The following is a 17,919-nucleotide window of genomic DNA, read 5'->3' as shown; positions in this document are numbered from 1 at the left end:
TCATTTTTCGTAATTTTTAAAGTTAAATATCTCCGAAACTGTTTAAGATATTGAGATGCGGTTTGTGCCATTCTTTTTCTCGGCTCATTTCACGTTAGAAAATGTTCTCAAAAGCCCAAAATTCGATAGTCTATTTTTCGCGAAAAAAAATTCCGACTCAATCGATGAAAATTTTTCATTTTTTCTATTTTTGGCCATAGCTTGAAAACTATTTGTCCGATCGATCTCAAATTTGGCCATTAGATAGATTTCGAGCTTCTCTTTCGACTGATATATAATTCAAAGCTGTTAAACGTCGTTTTCATTTTGAAAACATAGATTGAAAATCACCCTAAAATGACGTTTTCAAAACAATTTTTGGCCAATGCCTCGTTTATTTATTAAACAAACTCAAAAATTTGGGTCTCATTTTACGCAGAATGTCAGGCTGAATCCAAAAACATGAGAATTTTTTAAATTCGTCAACAAATAACTGAGTTATGGTCGTTTGAATTTTTGGGTTGTCGCCAGAGGGCCAAATTTTTGAGGGCTCAAAACAATTCGTGCTCGATATCTCAAAAACTATTTCAGATATTGAGATGCGGTTTGCGCCATCGTTATTCTCGCGATTTTTTACATAAGAAATTGTTCTTAGATTTTTCAAAACTCGAAAGTTGGGGTTTTTCACAAAAAGTCGAAAATTTTATTTTGTTGATAAAAAATTTGATGACAAAAACTACTGATTTCCAAAATGTCTGGACCCTACGAAGTGATTTCCAGTTTAAATGTCAACCTTTTAAACCGTCAAAAATTAGTATGACTACAAAAGCATAGCAGAAAAATTTCCTCCCCTGATGAACTTACAAAATAGTGCGTTAATGATGCTTTTAAAGCACCGAAATAGAAAATAGTACATGAAAAAACATGTAGGTAGGTCTTGTAACGAAACTATTAACGCATCCGATGTAAAAATGGCCTCTTAACGCATTCAAAACGAATTCAAACGAAAATGCAGAAATAGCTTTGTTACAGCACCAAATTTAAAAAACTTTTTTTTTACATCGACGCACAAAATAACAAATATTTTTAGATTGATATTAAAATATGTCTTCAACAATATTATGAGAATTTTGTAATATTCATACAACTAAAAGAATGTGACGCATGTGAAACACGCATATCTTTTCAACAAACAAATATTTTATTAAGGTCTGATTTCGGCTGATGTATACAAATATTTCATTTGGACGTTCTTTTATAGTTCAAATGTTCAAACAAAAAATCAGCAAAATGCGTCATTCGCCGTGTCACTCTTTGACATGTGGGCCAAAATTATTGTGATATTTCAGGTGTGTTACATCACCAGCTTTAAAAACTGCATTTTCTGACTTTTGTTTCGAAAATATCTCCAATTTTTTTATACGCTGCTTTACAGAATTAAGAGAACACAAATAAATCCGTTTTCATTAGTGACTCCACTCGGACTCTATTGACAAACCAAATAAATTAATCGCCTTGATACGCCTTGCACTTTGTGCATTTCCTTAATTTACCAAAAGTCGTCTGATGCAACTCTCAATTACCACGAAATAATTGCCTCGATCCCTTTAATTGCAGTAGAGAATTACAAAAACGATCTTCCAAATTGAATCAGTTTCTGGCAGTGTTGAAGCGATAACAAGACGAATATGTAAACCTTTTGATTGAATTAATGGCGATTGCGGGCAAATCGAACAATTTTTCAATAGTATCGTATAATCAGTTATGTGCATTAATGTACAGATAATGCGACTAAAGAGCGTAACAAATCGGATGAACAGATAATAATAATCAGAATTGTTTGAAAAGCTTTCATAACCAGCTCCACCGGTTCAGTTTATACGTGCAGCTCACCCGGCGAGACCCCTGTTTTGTTTACTTTAACTCGTCTTCAGGCAGTTCAACTTCATGAAAACGAACGATATTTTATTTTAATTAAACACTTTGAACATGTTTATTATTTTCTCCAAATTTCAAAATTGTAGACCACAAAAGATAGCTTTTAGAATTTTTCATTTTAGATCCGAAAGGATTATTTGAATTTTTGAGAATAAAAATTTATAACTCTGATAATTTTAACACTATGGCAATGAAATTTGGACAGTTTACTAGTTTAAACATGTTAATTATTTCCTCCAAACTTAGCCAAAAAAATAGAAATTTTTCATTTTTTATTTTATGGCCGAACGGAAATTTTGAATTTTTGAGAATAAAAATTCATAGTTCTGGTAATTGTAACGCTGTGGCAATGAAATTTAGACAGTTTACTAGTTTAAACTCCTCCAAGCTTCAAAATTATAGACCAAAAAAGATTTTTAAATTTTTCATTTTATGGCCAAACGGGAATTTCGAATTTTTGAGAAGAAAAATTCGTAACTCTAATAATTTTAACGCTATGGAAATCAAATTTAGACCGTTTACTAGTTTGAACATGTTTTACTTTTCCACCAAATTTGAAAATTGTGGACTAACGGTACACTTTTTAGAATTTTTTCTTTTATGGCCGAACGAAAATTTCGAATTTTTGAGAATAAAAATTCATAACTTTGATAATTTTAACACTACAACAATGAAATTTAGACAGTTTGCACATGTTTATTATTTCCCCCAAATTAAAAAAATTGTTGAATAGAAAAGACACTTTTTAGACATTTTTATTTTGTCAACGAACTAAAAATTCCTGTTTCTAAAATAAAAATTTGTAACTCTGGTGATTTTCACGCTGTGGCAATGAAATTTGGGGACTTCACTAGTTTGAACATGTTTATCATCTTCCCCAAATTAGAAAATCGTAGACCAAAGACGGCAGTTTTTAGAAATTTTTATTTTGCCAAGGAACTAAAAATTCCCATTTTCTAAAATAAAAATTCGGAATTCTGGTAATTTTCACGATGTGACAACGAATTAACCAGAATTGTTTGAAAAGCTTTGATAACCAGCGCCACCGGTTCAGTTTATACGTGCAGCTCACCCGGCGAGACCCCTGTTTTGTTTACTTTAACTCGTCTTCAGGCAGTTCAACTCCACGAAAACGATATTTTTTCTGGAATCCGTTGCAACAACACGCATCATTAATCATTGGTGGGTCTAATCCAAAAAGTATTTTTATGACCCATTTTAAGCCCACAGAGTATTTATAATAAAGATTAGAAAGATGAATGATCTGCCTACGTTCTCCTGAAAGCAGTCCGGGAATATTTACAGTCAAAATGATGTTTTCTTTGTGTACATTACAAAGCATCGAGTTTAATTAATTTTCACGGGATATCGATGAAAACTTCAAAGACCGGAATGATCTCCCGGTGCATGCCTTGGAGGTTTATTAAAAATCGCGCTTAAAAAACTTGCGAATTGATTTAGGAAAAGACAATAAAAATAATTACACCGAGCGCGCAACAACCCGACAAAATCGCTTTTCTCTTAAAACTTTTTCTATTTCGTCGCGCCGACTCGAAAATTCACTCCATTAATAATAATAAGAATAATAACAACAAAACATTGTTTCCGCATCGGATGCGTTAATAGCAATGAGTGATGTAATGTAGCACCATTGTATAACTAGTTGTGTAATGAATATTTTGTTTCAGGTCGAGACAATAGGCGATGCATACTGCGTCGCTGGAGGTTTGCACAAGGAAACGGATACTCACGCTCTCCAGATTGCCTGGATGGCGCTAAAGATGATCGACACTTGCTCGCATCATCAAACACATCAAGGACAACCGATAAGGGTGAGTGTGCGTGGATTTTTTCCGCCCTCGATGACATTATAATAAATTGTGATGCGAAATTATTAACATTTTGAAAGGAAATCTCTCTTGATGTGACCTCAGTGTGGTTTAATATCGATATGAATTTTTCTTTTACGTTTCCACCCTCAGATAACGAATTTTTGTGAAAGAGGTTCAACTAGCGATTTAAGAGGGCAAAATGTTCAGTTGTCTGATTACAGGCTTGCTCAAGAGGGTTCTAATTTCCAAGTCGTCACTTTTTACGAGTTAAATTATCCACGTCAATAAGCTCGAACAAAAAAAGTTGTTCTCGAATAAAAGTCGGACGTTCTAGGAGAACATTTTAAACAACAGTTACGACAAGACTATAAATTTTCTTATCAGGAATAGAAGAAAGTTTGGACTATAAAACAGGAGATACAGATTAGCTCTAACAACTATCAATTTTTATGGGTTTGTCCAAATTGCGGTGATTTATTGTTCGACACTGAAGAGTTTCAGGAATTTTCAGTTTTCTCTTTTTGGGAGCCAAAGCGGCAAAAATTAGCTTGCAAAAACCAAAATTTTAAGACCAAAGTTAACTAACTATCTTACGGTTTTAGAGACTCTAAATATAATTCAGTCGATATCTCGCTTATTTACGGAGACATCTTGAACTATTGGCGCTCATTTAATGCAGAATTTTGCACAGATTCCAAATCTGGAATTAAAATTTAGGTGCGACAACGAATGACTGAGTTATGGCCTATCAAAGTTTCGAATAGTTGATTTCCATTTTTCCTCATTTTTAAAGTTAAATATCTCGGAAACTATTTGAGATATTGAGATGCGGTTTGCGCCATTCTTTTTCTAGGCTTATTTTACGGTATAAAAAGTTCTCGAAAGCCCAAGATTCGATAGTTAATTTTTCGCGAAGAAAAATTCCGACTCAAACGATGAAAATTTTTCATTTTTTTTATTTTTGGCCATAACTCGTAAATTATTAGTGCGATCGATCTTAAATTTGGCCAGTTGATAGATTTCGAGCTCCTCTTTGGATTGGTGCATTAACACAAAGGTGGTTTCCACCTTTAAAACAGTGATTAAAAATCACCTCAAAATGACCTCTTCAAAACAATTTTGGGCCTCGTTTATTTATTAAGCAAACTCAACAAATTTGGGCTCGCATTACGCAGAATGTCAGGCTGAATCCAAAAACATAAGAATTTTTGAATTTTCGTCAACAAATAACTAGTTATGGCCGTTTGAATTTTTGGGTTGTCGCCAGAGGGCCAAATTTTTGAAGGTTCAAAACAATCCGTGCTCAATATCTCGGAAACTATTAGAAATATTTGGAAACCGTTTGCGCCATCGCTTTTCTCGCGATTTTTTACATAAAAAATAGTTCTTAAAATTTTTAAAAGTCGAAAGTTGCAGTTTTTCGCGAAAATTCATGACTAAAACTATGCCAAATTTCTGATATCGATATCTCGCTTGTTTTTTGGAGTAAACTTAAGTTATTATACATGAATAAACGCAGAATTTTTCACAGATTCCAAATCTGAGATTTAAATTCAGATTCGCCAAAAATAACTCAGCTAGGGCCGATCAAAGTTTCGGAAAGTTGATGTTCGTTTTTTCTCATTTTTCCTAATTTTTAAAGTTAAATATCTCGGAAACTATTTGAGATATTGAGATGCGGTTTGCGCCATTGTTTTTCTCGGCTTATTTTACGTTAGAAAATGTTCTCAAAAGCCCAAAATTCGATAGTCGATTTTTCGCGAAAAAAAATTTTGACTCAATCGATGAAAATTTTTCATTTTTTCTATTTTTGGCCATAGCTTGAAAACTATTTGTCCGATACATCCCAAATTTGGCCAGTAGATAGATTTCGAGCTCCTCTTTCGACTGATGTACAATTCAAAGCTATTAAACGTCGTTTTCATTTTGAAAATATTGATTGAAAATCACCCTAAAATGACGTTTTCAAAACAATTTTTGACCAATGCCTCGTTAATTTATTAAGCAAACTCAACAGATTTGGGTCTCATTTTACGCCGAATGTCAGGCTGAATCCAAAAACATGAGAATTTTTGAAATTCGTCAACAAATAACTGAGTTATGGCCGTTTGAATTTTTGGTTTGTCGCCAGAGGGCCAAATTTTTGAGGGTTCAAAACAATTCGTGCTCGATATCTCGGAAACTGATTCAGATATTGAGATGCGGTTTGCGCCATCGTTTTTCTCGCGATTTTTACATAAGAAATCGTTTTTAGATTTTCCAAAATTTTAAAATTGGAGTTTTTTGAAAAAATTTATGACTAAAACCGATATCTCGCTTATTTTTGGATTAAACTTGCATTAGTATAGCTCATTTTACGCAGAATTTTGCTCAAATTTTAAATCCGCGCCTCAAATCGATAGACGACAACAAATCGCGACCTGAGAACTATAAGGTTCTAACTAACATTTGCATTAAATTGATCAGTGTTCACGTTATCAGTGATATTTCTTTAATTTATTAAGCATTTATTTAAAAAAATGGCAGAGAATCTATTAAAATCATTTTGGCTTGTTAAAATATTAACTCACTTTTTTTTTATACATGATAGAAAATGTTTAAAAAAATCACAAAACAGACAATTTAAATTTTTACAAGAAATCACTTTTAGAACCTTATAATTCTCACGTCGCGAAATAATAGTAAATAACAAATAGGAGTAATTTTTTTTAGATTCTCGTTGTATTTTCTGTTTTTACAAATTTTAAATTCATAGTAACACTTGAGACTGAACTTTCCTTAAGTCCGCCTCTGAGACACCACCACGTGTGGCCTTAAAAATCTCTCTTTCCAGATGCGTATCGGCCTGCACACCGGTTCAGTCCTGGCAGGAGTAGTCGGTGTAAAAATGCCCCGCTATTGCATGTTCGGCCACAACGTCACAATCGCAAATAAATTCGAGTCAGGCAGCGAACCCCTCAGGATAAACGTCAGCCCCACCACATACGAGTAAGTCTTTGTACGTCACTTGTACCCTATCGATTAAAATAACAAATTTCAGGAGACTCGTGACAATAGGAGGATTCGATTTCGAGACGCGTGATCCTGAATGTCTCCCTAAAGATTTTCCCAAGAACATCACGGGAACCTGCCACTTCCTAACAGGATACAAACATGCCTCTTTAGAAGAAGAAGTGTCACTCACTCAACACATCGAGGTGGGATTGAAGGATATCGGGCTCAGCTCTGAGATATCTTAATAAAGACTAGCAATAATCACTTTTTTACCCAACACTTGTACTATAACTTCTTCGGATTTGGCAATAACGCACAGGTGTATATAGCGAGCTGGAGGGGCATTGGCCGCTCTTGCAATAAAGGTGCACTGGTCGAGAGTAGGAAATACAGGGTGAACCCAAAAAAATAACCAAGTTCAACCTGTATATATCTTTAGATTTCTTGCAGCACAGTGGCGCTTTGGTTGATCCGACCAGTGCTGGTAATTCTTCACTTTCACAGCTTGTTGTGATTTTTGTAAATATGTAAAAACTGTGACCAGTGCTTTGTTACCTTTGCTATTCACTAACTTGGTGTAAGTTAGATGTAAGTATTTTACCTATAATGGATTTCTACTGTGTTCAAACTAAGGACTCGTACCTGGGAGATTCACAATTTCAACAACACGTTGATTGCATGTAAAAAGAATCCCATTTCTATTTATCTGAAAGTATAAAGCGTTTGTTCTAAACTTCGGAGCTAGAACTTTGTAAAATCGTAGCCAGTTCATTTAAACGACTGTCTTTCCTTCATTCATAAGCTTTTTAAGAGAAAAAAATAAGAAACGATTCTAAAATGTTGTTGTAACGTAAGTGGTAATGATATTTTATTGCTGTCATTTGATTTCCAACTTTTTTTTGAATAAATTAACACAACTGCTGCCCTTTTACTTCTAATTAAGTTACCCAATTCGATTTCACCGCACCGACCCAACTTCAAGGAATCAATTAATTTCAATTTAGATCCCACTTTTGCGTTGAAATTCACCATTAAACAGCGGCCTAATTAGATTGGCTGAATCAATAAAAAATGAATATCATATAATCAATAGCGGAGATTTCTTCCTCCAAATTGATGCGCCACAATCTACAAGTTCATGTTTTCTTAAATAGCTCTTCGCTCATTCCGCCGACACGATGTAGGCCTTAACTTCAAAAGTTTCTTTACTTTGTTATCCCAAACTTTGGTGAAACATCACTGCAAGGCAAAGTCTTTACTTCGGAGTTTCTGCCTGATCCCGATGCTCTAGGAAAGTGATATTTAAATGGATCCTCGCTGATAAGTACCCATTTTGGGACAAAATTTTTATTATCTCGTTTTTTAAAACTTGCAGGCAGGTATTTGGGATTTTAATATTGCCCCAATAATTATATAACTAAAATAGTATTTCACTCCAAAAATTACGAAGATTGGTGCGTTTTACATTAAATAAGAGTCAAAAATCGATTTTCAAAATGATAGACGCACTGAGAACTAACTGCTTTTACTACAGTTTAATTAACAAATTTAACAACTTTAATAACTAGTATAATTACCCTGTTTTTCAATTAACTTAAAAATTCTGTTTTCCATAGAATTATATACAGTATGTCCCCGGATTGAGTTCACAAGAGAAAAAAAACGTTATTTTTCATTTTACAAAAAAATGACAAAGGAATAATATTTTTTGCTTAATTTAAAATAAATAAGTCTTTAATTTTAAGCTGCGTTCTTAAAATCAAAAAAAAACAAAAAAGAACGAAAAACTTTTTATTTTTACTTTTGCAAAAAATGTCAAAGAAATGAAATTTGTTCCTTAACTCACACCAATTTCCATTATTTGATTGACCCATTACCTGTTTTAGCACATAGTTCAATTCTAACTCGTAATTCTTGAAGATGGTGTCGAATTTTCTCAATTATTGTTAAGGATGCAATTGCATTTCTTTTGCAATTTTTTAATACTTACACTATTAGGTAAATTTTCTTTCAATTTTTAACGCACTATTTGATATTGTGAATCCACAGCTTTCTATTATTTAAATACGATTACAAAATTTAATAAAAAAAAATAATGAAAAAATTAATTTTAAGAGTACAAACTAATAATTTTGAAATTTTAATTGCAGATTTATCTGTTTTGAAATAAGCAAAAAATGTTATTCTTTTGTCATTTTTTTGTAACATGGAAAATAAACTTTTTTTCCCTCTTGTGAACTCAATCCGGGGACAAACTGTAGATTTAACAGAACATCTTGTGGTAAATCTTCCCAAACTGCAATTATGGCGCGTTTTTAATCTTCCGTCTGATAATACTGCTTATTATTGGCATAACCTTTTTTACTGTAATCGCCCAAACATTCTCGATGGGATTCAAATCAGGCGAACATGGCGGCCAGTCCATGTTAGTAATGTGGTGATTATTTAACCAATTTATTGTGCTGACACTTTTATGAATTGGAGCGTTATCTTGTTGAAAAGTCAAATTTTGTCGATGCTCTGTTCAAAATGGTATCAATCGCAAATTAAGAACATTTTGGTTCTTTTTGCTATCGAGTTGTAGGAAAAGCCAATTCTTTTTTTCTTTGATCATTAATCAAAATTCATTTTTTTTCATTACTGAATATAATTTGTAAGTCAAAAACAGAAGAAATCAACTTCTTAGAATCAGAGTCTTTAATCTAATTATTTTATGAATTAATTTTAGATGTAAATTTGGGGGGGGGCATACCAGGTCATTGACCATATTGTCTCTTGCAAAATTTAACCTTCTAAGTTTGTCATTTCGACTCAAGGGAAGCTCGTGAATTATTTTCTGACGACGAGTATGGGGGCTTCTTTCAATTATTCGCCAAACCAGTACGCCTAGACAGTTTTCTTTTTCGTCCTTCCATAATCTTCTTGATCATGGAGAAAATTTCTTATTACATGGTCGGATCTACCTAGTAATCTTCCAATATGACGCGCCGAGTTAATTCAATAATTCGTCCTTTTTCAAGTTCATTTAATTGATTTCTACGCCCCATAATCTATAATACAATCAACCAATGCATTGAAAGTGCCGAATTATTAGATGCGTCTATTATTTTGCAACAACTAATAATGGAATTCTGTGTTTGCCTTCGTTATTTAAGTTTAATTCTTTGGTATCTTGTGACAGAACTAAAGCACCAAATTTGTCATAAAAAATAAGAAAAAATGAAAAATAGGGGTGCGTCTATTTTTATGCAACGCACTGTATTTTCGGAGTGCGCGCCCTCGGCGTTGCCATAGCTGCGTGTTGTTTACTGCCAGAATCTCCTCGTCAAAATGCTGAACTTCCAATTAACCACCGAAAGTGACCGTCGAGAAGCCGCTCTAATCGAGAGACGGCGAGCCCTCGAAGAAGAACGCAAGAAGCGCATTTTCAATCCTCGTCAACGTCTGTTTGGGGTGAGATACTCATTCAGCATCAATTCCATCTAATCGCTTAACTTAGATTGATTATGAGACCTTACAAAGACAAATCGAAGAGAAAAAAAGGCAACAAGAAGAGCAAGCCCGTATAGACCGGATATTCGACGAACAACGAAAGAAAGATGATGAAATTGCGTTGGCGTTGGCGAAAAAAGAAAAACAGGTAAAGAAATAAGTTTGGGATTTTTTAAGCGCCACGGAATTATCCGCAGGAACGCTTGAAACTGCAACAAGAAATCAATTATTTCCGGATGTGCTGCCAGCGACCGGAAGATAGAAGAGAGTTCGATCTCAACGATCCCGAGCGAAGAAAAAAAGACGCTCCGTGTAGAACCGACGATGATGATACGAAATGCGGACCATCATCAGCGCAAAAGTAAAATTGAGTTGAATTCAAAGGCGGATTCAGATTGTTTTTAGATTTGAAGGCGAGGATTTAGCAAGCGCGGAACGGGCTAAAGTACAACAGGAACAGGTAAGAGCGTGGCTGGACCAACAGATGATGGAAAAAGAATCGGCTGATAAGGAGCGGAAAGCGGCGGAAGAGGCCTACAGAGAAGCCATGAAGACTCGGGATCAAAGGGCTCTTCAACTTGATCAAATGGAGAAAGAATGCCGGAAACGCCTCGAGGAAGCCTGTATAAGATTCAACCGAGCGTTGGTAACGTGACTTGACGTTACTTATTAGCACCGGAATAATTAAAATTTTACCACAACAGGCCGGCGAAAGAAAAATGGAGGAGATGAAGAGACTCAAACGAGAACACGAAGACTCTTTGGCGGAAATGTACAACTTTATGACGAGCGACTTCTTGACGGAAAATCCGGATGTTTCAATAAGCAATCTGGGGCCTGGGAGAAGAATCGGCTATCTATACAAAGGCATGACTGAAGAAGAGAAGAAGAAAGTCCGCGAGTACCAACTTGCGCAAATCGAAGACGCCAAGGTTTGTCTCTTTTTCAACCGTCCATAATTGATTTGCGGGCAGTTCGTCCCCGCCAATTGGTCCCCGACTTTTTTGTTGCCCGGTAATTCGTCCCCCGCAAATTTGTCCCGGAAAAATTTGTTTACATCCGCTGTAATAATAATAATAATAAGAGCATCAACTGCACGTATTTGCGGTCACACACAATTAAAATGTAATCCGTTTTACATAAGGATCTGGCAACAATTTATTGTAGCCACCCTTAAAATTGTTAATAATAATAATTTATTTTTCCAGTGATCGTTTGTTTTCAGGTACTATTAATGCATGATTTGTCGGGTAAAATCATGCCTTAAAATGGGCTATTAATAAATGATTTAATGTGTTTATTATAAGCAACCAATTACACACGCAATTCAAAAAATTCAATAATAATCTGAAGACGCGGTTCTGAAGACCCTGGATCTGTTTGTTTACTAATACAAAGTCAAAACGACGATTAGACGATTTATTCTTCGTATAGAAACTTCTAGTTCGATAGACATCGTTTAGAATTACAATAAAATTTGACAACTGCGGACACATCCATCATCACACTTTAGTTTTTATATATTTGGTTGCATAACCACATTTGTACCAATTTTTTTTGATGAATTTTTTAATATTCGAACACCGGAGAAGTTTTAAATAATCGCTTAATTATTAATCGCTTTCAATAACCAACTTGCTTTTTAAATATCTATTTTGACATCGTGAGAGTTTAAACAACCAGTATTTATTTTATGAATACAGTGCAACCTCGGGATCAGATAATCGAGTTGTTGAATAAACATAATTTTAAGGCAACAGAATTATTTGAAACGTTTTTCTAATTCAAAATATGTAAAAACTTTAACAAAATGTTTCAACATCTTAACAATAGCAATTTTAAAAGTTGAACGAAATTAAAACTCAACTCTTATCAGACATATTACATAAAAGCAACTATTTTTTAGTAAAAAAAATCTAATACTCTATAAGTTTAAGTACGAAGTAGTTATTTTTCCATTTGTGTGTTTTCTGTAAAGCACAGATAATAATCGAGGCACGGATAATCGAAAAAACACCCTTGTACGGATAATCTGCACCCGGATAATCGAGATTCTACTGTATTGCAGGAATCTAACGCGCTCATTCAAACTTATTTTTAGACGTTCTTTGCATCTAATGTATCTATGAAAGAACTCAAAGTAGGAAATTTTGTTTTTTAATTGGCAGACCTAATTAATCTGGCTGTCACCTGTTTCCTGTCAAGTTCTTGGTTAATTTGGATTTTACGATTCGTGTTTAATAAATTACTGCGTGAATAAAAAATGTATCAATATAATTGAATTCTCCTTTGCGGCCAACAATAATTGTACTTAAATACAAGGTGTTTATAAATGTTTCTAGCATCAAGCGTGGCTTTGGAATTCCTGTCGTACCCTATTGTGCCGCTTTGTTTTCATAGTGAATATAACTATCAGCAAAATTATTTATAATGCTACTTACTTCAATGACGCTTTAGTTACGGTTTTGGATCCAAATTTTTGACTTTCATGTTTTAAACCACAACTAGAACAGTTTATTTCTCAAAACTTACTTTGCTCCATGTTTGAGGTTAACTGCAAATGTCAGTTGACAAATCGAAACCCACAATTGTAATGAGCGGCACATTTTTTTGACATTTCATAGCCACCCTTGATGCTAGAAACATTTATAAACACGTTGTATAATAGATGTGAATACTGGTTGTGAGGTTAATAAATGTCAAATTTTAAATTGAATTTGAAAATCAAGTGGCAAGTCGTGGTTACAGAACCATTACCAATCGTGTAACACGAAAACACTTAAAGTTGGAAAATTTAATTTTTTTATTAAAAAAAGGGTGCAAATTCTAAAAAATAGTATAAAGGACTTGTTTTATAATGACATTGGTGGGCTCGTTTTGTACACCGGGAACTCGTGCACCAAATTGGCCATTATAAAACACGTTCTTTAATATACTATTCTTAATAATATATTACGGATTTACTACTTTTATGTAATTTCTTATTTTGGCGGACATAGACAGAGTTAAAAGTTAAAAATTCATTTGCAATTGTTTGATCTTAAAAAGACATTTTCTTCAGTCATTGAAAATGATTTAGAATATTTTTCAAACAATATTAATAACACAGTCCAACAAAATTTAACTTTTCTTTTTTTTCCGAAAAAGTATCAACAGTTCTTTATAATTTAGACCTTATTGTGTAAGAATCCGTCGACAGGTTTATCATATCATCTCTAGTTTTTTTGATTTTCAATTGTTTTTTCAAATTTTGAAGAAGCGATTTTGGCAACAAGCAAAGGAAAATCAAAAGTTTGACTGTCCAATTTAATTAATTGAAGTGTAAATTTACTATTTTCATCGATTTCTTTCCGGTGTTTAATCTTAAATCATAAAATTTTACATGTTTCTTAAAACCAATTTTTGCGCTTTCGACAATTGTTGCTTCAATCTTCCAAGCGATGTTGCCCTAACATTTAATGGCATTGTTTGTAGAGCAACATCGATTTTTTACAGCTGGTTTAGCCTGAAATTTGACATTAAAATTGCTAAAGCTAATTTTGAAAAACCGATTACTGTTTAATAATCAGAACGCCCTGTATATACAGAAACCTCTTTTACGAGAACAAATTGACCAGGGGATGAATTGTCGGGAGCAAACATTCGGGGACGAACTGGTCGTATCCCCCATAATTAAACGAAAAATCCACAGAAACGAAAAGAACTAGAGAAGCGAATGGACCGAGAGTTCGATGAGTATATCAATGGAACGCAACGAACGGTCTCTCTAATGGACAAAGAGGACGCCCACAAACAGAGGGAACTAATAAAGAATCTCGCGGAAGAAAACAGGAAGCTGGCTGAGGAACAAAAACTGCGTAAAGACTTCCTGGAGAAGATCGTCTACACGAATCGCCCAACGCCGGAGTTCTACGAGCAGTTCAATAAATCAACAAGATAGTACAAGTTTTTTTATTTTAGTATTTTGAAAGCGGACCAGTGATGAGCCCGGCGTCATGCAAATTTATGATGGAAGTGGCTATAATTCTCGCCGTCTTCTTCAAATAACCGCCACTCGTTAGCATCACTATCGGGATGTTGCCAGCACGCGCTTTTCTAAACACCAATTCATCTCTTTCAATTATTCCCTGGAAATGGCAAAAGTTAGAAAAAGTTTTAATAAATTTGCGTCGACCAAACCTGCGGTGATACAGATAAACAACCCAAAGAGTCTCCTTTTAGAATATCCGTTCCAGCATTGTAGACAATCAATTGAGGAGTAAACTCTTCTAACGCCTCATCGAAGTTTTTGGCGACTTTCTCCAAATACTCCGCGTCTTCAGTAAAGTGGTTCAACTCGACCTTCTTGTTAATGTACTCCTTCGCGCGCTTATCGAAGGGATAAATCCCTTTGTTGTACACGTCTACAATGTAGACGTTGGGATTATCTTTAAAATCCCGTTGATATCCATTACCCTGATGAGCATCTAAATCCAGAATCATGACGTTTTGAACAGTCTGAGGGTGATGATTAAACACAAAATGGATCAATAAAGTTATATCAGCGTAGACACAAAACCCGCCACCTTTACTACCACAACAATGGTGAAAACCGCCCCCGATGTTAATAGCCCAGCCTCTCTCCAAAGCCAGTTTTCCGGCCAAAATAGAACCACCAGTCTGGAAACGCATGGGGCGCAAATAGCTCCGCTGAACTAAATAGTTTGGCACGATACACAGCGGAACTACTTCCGCTATCGCAGCGACGTTAAAGCTGCACTGTAAAAATTACATTCATTAAAAACACCTCCGAATGGTTTCGCCACCTCACCTTTAAGCTTCTCAGGTATTTCTTAGTGTGGACCACCAGTAAGTCTTCTTCGGTTGCTTCATTTGGCACGGCGACGGCGTCTTCAGAGAGGAGACCCGCAGTTTTTATGTACTTGAAAATGTGCCCCCATTTCCCGGCGTCGAAAGGGTGCAGCCTCTCCAAGCCCACGAAACGGACGTTGTACTCGGGGCGATACACTATCGGCCACTGATCGGATCTTATTTCTTGATATAAAGTCGTACTGGAAAAAAAAAACACGAAACTGTAGTATCCCTAATTTTTGGCGCGCAGTGTTGTATCGAAATAAATATCCCTACTTTTTGGCGCGCAGTGTACTACCAAAAAAATATTCTTTTTTAAGCGGCCTAAAAGTAAGTCTTTTCTGGCCACAAACATTTTTGGTCGATCTATGGTGGCGCCATCGATCCATACAACTATTATTGTACAAAAATTTGATTACGAGCCAGTTTACACAATAGCTTAATTGAAATTAAGTAAATCTCGCAACTAATTTGACGATTGGTTACATTTGATTGGCGGAAAAACGCCACTTTAACATGATAAGTATTTAATTGAAATTAAAGATTTAACGTAGCTTCTGTAAACCGGCCCTACGTGCTCTAGAATGGCTATAAAAAGATTAGAAATATTTTGGAGACACTTACCGCATCTTTCAAATTTGAAATTTCCCGCCGAGAATTATCGATCGTGAATGGCCAGCTGGCCGAGATCCGGTCGAATTCTAACGCAAACACAAACAAACTGCACCACTTGTTAGCATCACATTTATCCAAAATCCATTAAATAATTGTAAATATTCGAAAACTTGAACAAATAAACGTCCAAAGTGTTCATTTCCCGTTTCATCCGCGTTGCAGTAACTGTTAGTTCGGCGCGACCTTCAGTAGATGGCTCTCAATTCGAAATTTGAAAATTTGAAAATTGGGAAAATGTCAACATTATGATGGTCTTTTTACGCGTTTATTATGATCAGTTCCGGGGATTCTAATGCGCAGTAAGTTTGATTACTTCAAGAAGTAACTACACGAGTTTTTCAACAGAAATTTTCAGTCCCTCATCGAAAATTACGAGGCCGCTCTGAAGGATGTCACTGGGGAGTTGGATTCAGTCCAGGTAATCAAATTAAAGTGTTTAAATAACTCTATTTAATTAAATTCTTCAGGCTGAACAAAAAACGATAAAACGGGCTCTGAATGAGAACAACCATCTCAGCCAAGAGCTCCACAAAGTTTTACACGGATTATCGAAAAACGAAGTTAATCACACATTCAAAGAGAGCGATTTCGTCCGAAATTTGCAGCTCCAATTGAAGGCAGTCACTGAAGAAAAAGACAATGCGATTAAGTTGTGGCAGAACGCCTCCAACGCCGTTGAGCAGCTCGAAAACGAAGTTAGAATCTACCGAGACAACACGCAAGGACTTGTCCCCAGCTCCAAACTAATCGAGGTGAGACCAAGCGGGGTAATTACAACTAACTGAAATCTTTCCAGCTTAAAAATTCGTACGAACGGAAGCTCAATGATCTTCAAACAATAGTCGCACACACCAAAACGAAACTTGAACAAACCATCAATCTAAAAACGAAAGAGCTGCAGGTGAAAGACACGGAGATCACTGGTAGCATCGAAAGCCAAGGAAACGCCTTCAAAATCATCAAAAATCTTGAAACCGAAGTGTTGAATCTTCAGAAACGCATCAGTGAGGTCAATGGGGATAAACGCCAACTGGAGAAGGATTTGAAACGGAAGACCGCAGAGACAGTGGTGTTGAAAACAACAGTCAAAGACTGTAAAATTAAAGTCGAAGAAGCCTTGCAAGTCGTGGACGCCGCGCTCAGGGAAAAGGACGCCGCTCTGATCCGAGAGCACCACGCCACAGGTTCGTCTCTTTCATAATTCCCAGTTTTAACAAATCGTTTTAGAGGAAATTGCGAAACTCTCCCAGACTTTGAACGAATTCATCAACGAAACTGACGTGAAAATCAAAACAATCAAGCGCGACTACGAAACCACAGTCAGTCAGATGACGCACACGTTGCGAACGCACCAGGAGCTCGTCAAAGTGAAGGAGTCCGAAGTGGAGAACTACGCGAAAAAATGCGCGGTCTTAGAAATGGAGATCGAGAATCTCAAGAAAGGGGGCGATGGAGGAATCTCAAAGGTGTTGAGTCTGGAGAAGAATCTAGAGTCCACTTTTCAAAAACTGGTGAGTTGAAGGAGTTGACACTCTTGAGGTCTCTTCAGTTGGTTTCAGAGAAACGCTGCATTCAGTACAAATCCGAGATGGAAACAATCAAAAACGACCTCAATCAAATGTCGCAGTATTACGAACGCGATATCAATGCTAAAGAAGCGGAGAAGACAGCTCTGAGGAACGAAATCAAAAGACTGAAAGTGGAGTTGGACGCAAGCAAAGCGAAAGTTGGTGAGAGTAAAAACGCCATGAACTCTCTCAATCAGAAGATCTCCACCATGGAAATCAGTTTTAAGGAGCAACTGAAAGAAACGAAGAACTCGTTTCAACAGACTTGTATAGAGAGGCAGGAGGTGGAGAGTGTGCACAACCAAATCGTCCAAGAGCTGCAGGAGCAGTTGCAATCACAGACCGAAATCAACAAGAAGTGGCGGTGTGAAACCAAAGACATCACTGATCAGTTGGAGAGGGTCATAACAGAGCTGAAGATGGCGAATAATAGAGTTAAGCACGAGAATAAAATGCTCAATGAGCGGCTGAAGGACGCAAACGTGAAAATGTTTGAGTATCGGAAATTCCTCGAAACAATTTCCCAAGACGTCTCTAAGATCACCACGATAACTCTGCCGGAAATGGGGTCAGCTAGATGATAAAGACTG

General features: G+C 35.8%; 4 protein-coding genes across 7 annotated transcripts in view; 3 read left to right on the top strand and 1 right to left on the bottom strand.

Annotated features, from left to right (window-relative positions):
• Positions 1 to 16,131, top strand: part of LOC148166383 (head-specific guanylate cyclase-like) — a 72,093-nt gene extending 55,962 nt beyond the window's left edge. Inside the window, exons 9-12 of one of the 3 annotated variants that reach the window (XR_015771031.1) lie at positions 3,606 to 3,749; positions 6,583 to 6,737; positions 6,790 to 7,331; positions 16,117 to 16,131. Coding sequence is in view for 1 of the 3 variants with exons in the window: in XM_088049032.1 (XP_087905158.1) it covers positions 3,606 to 3,749; positions 6,583 to 6,737; positions 6,790 to 6,988 (498 nt within the window). In the remaining 2 variants the exon portion in view is untranslated. Of the gene's footprint in view, positions 1 to 3,605; positions 3,750 to 6,582; positions 6,738 to 6,789; positions 7,666 to 7,897; positions 8,366 to 16,116 lie in introns of those variants that run through there. The other 2 variants (XR_015771030.1, XM_088049032.1) reach the window with 2 other exon arrangements.
• On the top strand, positions 9,086 to 14,175 carry LOC148166385 (RIB43A-like with coiled-coils protein 2). The gene is made up of 6 exons (XM_088049040.1): positions 9,086 to 10,196; positions 10,243 to 10,383; positions 10,433 to 10,596; positions 10,641 to 10,881; positions 10,940 to 11,167; positions 13,927 to 14,175. Exons 1-6 carry the CDS (start codon positions 10,074 to 10,076, stop codon positions 14,173 to 14,175), a joined length of 1,146 nt encoding a protein of 381 aa, XP_087905166.1. The 5' UTR covers positions 9,086 to 10,073.
• LOC148166384 (histone deacetylase 11-like) lies at positions 14,173 to 15,803 on the bottom strand. 2 transcript variants are annotated; one of them, XM_088049044.1, is made up of 5 exons: positions 15,711 to 15,803; positions 15,046 to 15,286; positions 14,690 to 14,993; positions 14,415 to 14,638; positions 14,173 to 14,362 (listed from the first exon to the last, which is right to left on the bottom strand). In XM_088049044.1, exons 1-5 carry the CDS (start codon positions 15,713 to 15,715, stop codon positions 14,192 to 14,194), a joined length of 945 nt encoding a protein of 314 aa, XP_087905170.1. In that variant the 5' UTR covers positions 15,716 to 15,803; the 3' UTR covers positions 14,173 to 14,191. The 2 variants fall into 2 exon arrangements, with proteins under 2 accessions (XP_087905170.1, XP_087905169.1); XM_088049043.1 differs by having other exon boundaries at positions 14,415 to 14,993.
• Positions 15,974 to 17,910, top strand: LOC148166382 (sodium channel and clathrin linker 1-like). The gene is made up of 6 exons (XM_088049035.1): positions 15,974 to 16,060; positions 16,107 to 16,179; positions 16,229 to 16,513; positions 16,558 to 16,945; positions 16,989 to 17,272; positions 17,311 to 17,910. Exons 1-6 carry the CDS (start codon positions 16,032 to 16,034, stop codon positions 17,908 to 17,910), a joined length of 1,659 nt encoding a protein of 552 aa, XP_087905161.1. The 5' UTR covers positions 15,974 to 16,031.
• The last annotated feature ends 9 nt before the right edge of the window (positions 17,911 to 17,919 follow it).

Source organism: Gnatocerus cornutus, unplaced genomic scaffold, assembly GCF_029298725.1.
Source record: "Gnatocerus cornutus isolate USDA-ARS CGAHR unplaced genomic scaffold, icGnaCorn1.1 ctg00000023.1, whole genome shotgun sequence".
Lineage (NCBI taxonomy): Eukaryota > Metazoa > Arthropoda > Insecta > Coleoptera > Tenebrionidae > Gnatocerus > Gnatocerus cornutus.
This window is presented reverse-complemented; position numbering and strand designations above follow the sequence as displayed.